This window comes from Pleurodeles waltl, chromosome 7 (genome assembly GCF_031143425.1).
Source record: "Pleurodeles waltl isolate 20211129_DDA chromosome 7, aPleWal1.hap1.20221129, whole genome shotgun sequence".
In the NCBI taxonomy this organism is placed as follows: domain Eukaryota; kingdom Metazoa; phylum Chordata; class Amphibia; order Caudata; family Salamandridae; genus Pleurodeles; species Pleurodeles waltl.
In genome coordinates, this window is record NC_090446.1 from 20,728,712 (window position 1) to 20,735,476 (window position 6,765).

General features: G+C 42.6%; 1 protein-coding gene across 1 annotated transcript; it reads right to left on the minus strand.

The window, feature by feature from the left end:
* Positions 1-1,456: 1,456 nt before the first annotated feature.
* Positions 1,457-2,458, minus strand: LOC138247135 (olfactory receptor 5V1-like). The gene has a single exon (XM_069201875.1). It carries the CDS (start codon positions 2,456-2,458, stop codon positions 1,511-1,513), a length of 948 nt encoding a protein of 315 aa, XP_069057976.1. The 3' UTR covers positions 1,457-1,510.
* Between the last annotated feature and the right edge of the window lie 4,307 nt (positions 2,459-6,765).

Below are 6,765 nucleotides of genomic sequence, written 5' to 3' on the forward strand. Positions count from 1 at the left end.
TGCCCTTCCAAATCCACATTGACCAAAACACTACCCTCCGAGGGACCCTCATCTACAGGCCCCCCAGTCCATGACGGCAGTTCAGCGACTCCATTACCGACATCATCAGCACGCACGGTCTCGCATCCACTGACTACATTCTCCTTGGGGACTTAAACTTCCACCTCAAGAACACCAATGACAGCAACACTGCCACCCTTCTCGACAACCTCTCAACCATGATAGCGCCACCTTTGCAGCATTAGTGTAATTTTTCTTAACAATATGTCACAAAGGTTAGCGTAATTTTTTTACTTTAAGCTTTCTTAGCGCCATAATCCACCATTTTATAAATGCAGCGCACCCATGCTGCTTACGAAAGTGGCTATGCGGTGTTAAAATGTTTGATGCACAACTGCGCTAGTGCATTTGTGTGTCATTTTTCATAAATGTGGCCCGAAATGTTCAAAACCTTCACTCCAGAAATAGTAATATCCTCAGCTTGGTCCTACTTAGATTCCTATGTTTCAGTTCCTGCACTGCCACAAAGGGTTGGTGTACTCCTTCAGGATATTCTCCTGGCATTGAAACTGATCCTGTACATTTTGCTGGAAATTGGAGGACCACTGCTATTATTTCTGGTGGTCTCGGATGTTCAGTGTTAGAAAATGTTATTATATATATATATATATATATATATATATATATATATATATATATATATAGTGCCATTTTACGACTGCCCCCCAGTCTTCCCTGGGTCAACTCGCAAGAATAACGACGGTACCACCAAGTCAGAGATTTCAAGATTCCTTTATTCTAGTTTATAAAGTGCTAAGTGCTAGGTGCTTATGGCTATATATATATGCACATATTACCTAGTGGCGGTCACCACTCTGTAGTTATAGTCATAACCATGTTGCCATAGAAAAAAAAATGTTTTGACTTGCTTATATCATTATACCATTTCAGGATTCTTCATGAAATTTTCCAAAAACATTGATGCTTGTTGTGCATGGAAAGTTCCGGAGTGATCCGCCAAGTGGGAGCCAAGAATACATTGGAGGAAAACTCATGGTTCAAAAAAAAAAATGCTCTTACAAAAACGCAACAATTTAAAAAGTTGAGAAAGCTAACTTCTCCAAACATTGTTTAGGTGCTGCTCCTTGATAAAAAGCATCTAAAATTACAGACGGTTTTAGAAAAGACTGTGCCAACTACTCTGAACTATTCTCTAATGATGTCGCTGAACATCTGACATAAAAACAGAATATCTTGTTGTCCACATCCTGGCATGGACAGTAGCACATAATTTTTTCAAATGGGACAAATTTCGACCACACTATCACATATCCAAAACTATGCTTCTTTAATACCCCATCCATCAAGGAAATATATAAACTAATTACAACTGTAAACATCACAGAATGACATGTCCCTAACATATATTTAAGCAAGTTATCAAATATACCTCTGTGGCTATACAGATAGAGCAATCATTACCAAACAACTGTTGTCAGAAAAATAGCTTTTATGGTTTTGTTGTCCATACTCTTTCCTTTTCCTTTTTCTTCCTCAAGGCATGTTTAAATTCTGTGTTGTTTAGACTGTATATGATGGGGTTGCACAATGGAGGAAGAGTGGTGTAGAGTAAAGACAAGATCTTGTTCTCTTTCATTGAAAATGTTGATGTAGGGCTCAAGTATGTAGGAGAAATAGAGCCATAAAATAAAATAACCACAGTGAGGTGAGAGGCACATGTTGAGAAGGCCTTCTTCCTCCCCTCTGTAGACTTAATCTTTAGGATCACTGAGATGATCTTCATGTAAGATATGATGATAGAAATAAATGGTCCCAACCCAAAAGTAGATCCTAATGAATAATTTAGTGTCTCAATAATGTAGATGCCGGTGCAAGATAGCTTCATCAGCGCACTGAAATCACAGAAGAAATGGTTGATGGTGTGGGACTGACAGTAGGAGAGCTGAGACATCAGTAATGTGTGTGGCAGTGCAAGTATGAGGGCACTAAACCAGCAGCCTGCGGCAAGTTGGGGGCACCTACTCTTGTTCATGATAGTTACGTAATGGAGGGGGTTGCAGATGGCCACATACCTATCAAAGGCCATGACTGCAAGGAGAAGAATTTCTGTCACCACCAGGAGCAAAAAAAAATATATCTGCAGCAGACATTCAGTAAGGGAAATACGTGAGTTTTTCAGAAAAAAATGGACAATCATTTGTGGGAAAGTGACTGAGATGAAACCGATGTCAACAAAGGACAAATTAAGGAGGAAAAAATACATGGGAGTGTGCAAAGTTGGGCTGGAGTATATTATTGACATTATAAATAGATTTCCAATCAAAATCATCAGGTAAACTAGTGTAAAAACACTAGCAAGAAGAATCTGGAGCCGTGGAAGGTCTGAAAATCCCACAATCAGGAAGTTCTCTACTGAGGTTAGATTTTCTTTCTCCATTTATCCAACATACCATCTTTTCCTGAATATGAGAATAGTCTGAAATAAAATAAACAAACAATATAAATTAACATGTTAGTTGACGGCTCAAAGTTGTCAGGTTACAATGTAGATGTATTGCTTGTGATATTTTTGTGTAGTCTTTGGTGGTGTTTTGTGACATTCCTGATTATGAAAACAGCAGTTTATGGAAAAAAGATGAGCTTTTCTCTTACATCAATATTGTAGTGGATAAAAACACCCACCCAAAGGTCCTTGGAACATTTATTGTGACATGAAATTATGATTGCAGGTTTTTATACACAAAAGGTAATAGCTTTTCTATAGTCCCTAAAATATATACAACTAATGTTCACAAAATACAGTATTGCAAAGAACAAGATCTGCAGAAGCACCATCATCGAGAGGTCCCGAAAATGGGTGAGACATTGACGTATTGCTTGTAGCATGCACACTATCATGCATCATACTCACAAAGTTGTGCTACTGTTTCTGGGTGCAATAGAGTTTTCATTTTTCTGGGCTTGGTGCAAAGCATTGACTTAATCTCACTTTAACATGACCCTGATACAGTGGGTTTTCTCAGCTTTTTTAGATCTTTGTTTTCCACTTTGACCCCTGAAACTATTGTCTTCTAGATGGAGCTTTTTTGTAATGATGTAGACTTCCTCACCTAGGGCCAGATTTACAAGGCCCTAGTGCCACCGGAGCGCCACTTTTAGTGACGCTCTGGTGGTGCTGTGCAGAGCACCACATTTATAAGGTGGTGCTAAGCCACTTTTTGTTTCTTAAGGTTGCCTTGTAAATGTGAGCCCCTTTGACGCAGTTTTCTGCATCAGAGGGGCTTGCAATAGGTGTTGCTGTGGGTATTCCACTGCAGCACCCATTGCTTTTGATTCTACCACAGATTTACTAGAAGGTGTCAAAAACTAGTGCCACCCCCGGGGTGATGCCCCTTCATGCACATACACAATCATTTAAAAAATGACAATTTGGTACTTCTGTGGGTGCTGCATTTTTCAGCACACATAGAAGTGCCAAATCGCTATTCTAGATTGTTTATGTGAAGGAAGTGACAACTTCCTACACATAAACAATCGCACCCCTCAAAGCAGACACCCTTGCACTATGGTGCAAGGATTTCTGCGTTGGTGCAGGCTGCTTAATTTACAGCTGATGCAGAGGGCAATGCAGGGGTGGACTATATTCTTGTAAATATGGTGCATCCCTGCCTTAACAAATGGCACAGCACTGCTATTTTTGGTGCAGCGCTGCGCCAGTTTCCTGTAGATCTGACCCCTAGTATGTTCAATGTGGCCTCTGTGGAACAGTGGATTTGAAAGTAGGAGATATGTATCTGGGTAATTCATGGGAGGAGTGTCTATGCACTCAGCTTCCAGCTGATTAAAAAAAAAAACATTTCATACTAATCATCCATCAGAGTGGGTTTCAGGCATATTGGCCCTGTTGGTATGACAGAACCACGCATGCTGGAGCAATGCATGTATTAACAATGCAGTCGGAACCACGACCGCCTCTTTTCCATGCACGCCTTTACCATGAATGCCTTTACAACAAATTTCATTGGAGAAGCATGCTTAGTAAAGGTATATGTGGAAATGGCATGTGTGGGTCTGTTATACAACCCCCTCCCACATTCCCTAAGGCCCAAAACTAACCCTACCCCTAATAAATAAAGTACCTACACATTCCCCACCCGCCCTGAGCTCTAAAGCTTTCTCCACCCCTAACAACTAAATTACCCCAAACCCCACCCACCCTAAGCCCTAAGAAAAGCTATCCTGACCCACACCCCTACCCCTAAAAACTAAACTACTCTGGCACCTCCACCTGCCCTGAGCCCTAAAAAATTGTTCCCAACCCCTCAACCCGCCCCTAAAAACTAAACTACCCCAATGGCCCCACCCGCCCTGAGTCCTAAAAAAACTACCCTGACCCCTCACCCCTGCCCGTAACAACTAAACTACCACAACACTCCCACCCATCCTGAGCCCTAAATCCTTCCCCACCCCCAATAACTAAACTACCACAACTCTCCCACCTACCCTAAGCCCTAAAAAAAACTATCCTGACCCACCCACCCCCACCCCACAAACCTAAACTACCCTGGCTCCCCATCCACCCTGAGCCCTAAAAAAAAACTAATTGACCCCCCCTACTCCTGCCCCTGAAAACTAAACTACCCCGACTTCCACCAACCACCCTGAGTCCTAAATCCACCCCATCCTGCCCTAACCCACTTACCTCATCGCGTCCTCTCCAAATTCTTCCTCCTCTTCTCTTCTCGCTCTTCCAGCCATTCCTTAAACCTTCACCACCCTAAAAAATAAAGTACCCCGCCCCCACCCTAAGCCCCAAAAAAATACCCAAAAGCCATCCCTAAAAAATAAATAGCCCAAACCAAGCCCTTAATCCAACCACCACCCCTAAAAACTACCCCCAATCCTGCCCCAGCCCCACCTACCTTACCACATCCTCTTCTGACCTACTCTGGCTTTTTCTGTGCCTTAAACAAGCACATACGTAGTTTGGCACATGCTTGGTTAAGGCACAGAAAAAGGCAGTCGTTGTTCTGGCAAGCATGTTTCGCTTTCATGGTAAATGTCTGTGTTGTTCACAATGCGTTGTTTAAGGTATTTCCCATTGGCCCCATGTCATGAGTAACCCCATCAGCCACTTTGACTTTTGTGTCATCCCCTCAATGTTTCTTGGGAACAGAGGTTTAGTTTTTAACATGCTAAGCCGTGATTTAAGTAAGCAAGCTCCTGCCTCTACTGGGCCCTCAGTTCTGTCCTCGGTGGTGCTGTCTCAGCAAAAGAAATCTGGAACCCCCAAAAAGTAAAAATCAGAGTGACAAGCTTGGAGTTTGTAAATGACTAAGGCCAGATGTAACAACGGTGTTCTGCGTCGCAAACAGCGATTTTAGCTGTTTGCAATGGGCAAAACCCACATCGCGATGCCCTATTCCCATTTTGCGAGTCGGTAACCTGGTTACCGACTCGCAAAACGGGACTGCGAGTCGCAAATAGGAAGGGGTGTTCCCCTTCCTATTTGCGAGTCGCAGCGCGATGCAGGATTGCTTTGTGACCGCGAACGCGGTCGCAAAGCAATCACAGTTACCACCAGTGTCACACTGGTGGTAACCCATGAGCAAAAGGGAAGAGGTCCCCGTGGGACCCCTTCCCCTTTGTGAATGGCCTTGAAAACTATTTTTCAGAACAGGCAGTGGTCCTATGGACCACTGCCTGCTCTGAAAAAATTAAACTGACATGTTTCATTTTTTCATTTTGTAATGCATCTCGTTTTCCTTTAAGGAAAACGGGCTGCATTACAAAAAAAAACAGTTTTATATAAAAGCGGTCACAGACATGGTGGTCTGCTGTCTCCAGCAGGCCACCATCCCTGTGAGTGCTGCGAGTCGAAAGGGGGTCGCAAATTGCGACCCACCTCATTAATATTAGTGAGGTGAGCCTTTGCAACCCCCTTGCAACTCGCAGATGTCAGGGACACCATCCTGCATCCTGCATTGCGACTCGCAAATTGCGAGTCGCAATGCAGGATTTTCCTACATCTGGCCGTAAATTCGTTATGGATGGGGGCCACAGAAAGTAAGTATATTTTCTAACCTAAAGAGAGCAAGGTGTGATAAACCTAATCTGCCCAAGCCATGTCCATGAGAAGTGCCCAAACTCCTGTTACCTTAGAACAAGGCTGGCATCCAGTCTCCAAATCAGGCGGTGTAGAGACACAAAGGCTGAGGTCTGCTGCCTGCAAAGAGACATGTAGTGTAGATGGAATATCCTGAGTGGATCCCCCCTCTAATGACCTTGGTCTCACAGATTGTTTTTTATAAGGCCCATGTTATTGTCTATGCAGACATCCTGACGTGGGTATGTACGTAAACGTTAGATTGTGTGCACAATCTTGGATTGGCAATACCATAACACAAATGTCTGACATGTTCACATTCTGTTCTTGTTTAATGTGAAACAAAGAGACATAATGACAATCCAATATGTACATTACTGATAATGATGCTTTCTCTGCATAGCAGCTGATTATAAAATAAAAACATTCCTTAAATTATGAAAGAACTGCAAGCACAGCTAAAATGATTAAAAATAAAAAACAGAGCATATTTATCTAAATCGAAGGACACAAGCCTGCAAGCCAAAGCTAAGCTAAATTGCTATGCCCAAACAACTAAAATAGATCCTCAACACCCTCCCCCATTGACAAAACAAGGGTGCGAAATCCAAAGTGTATGCTCTAAATGCTCCAAACTA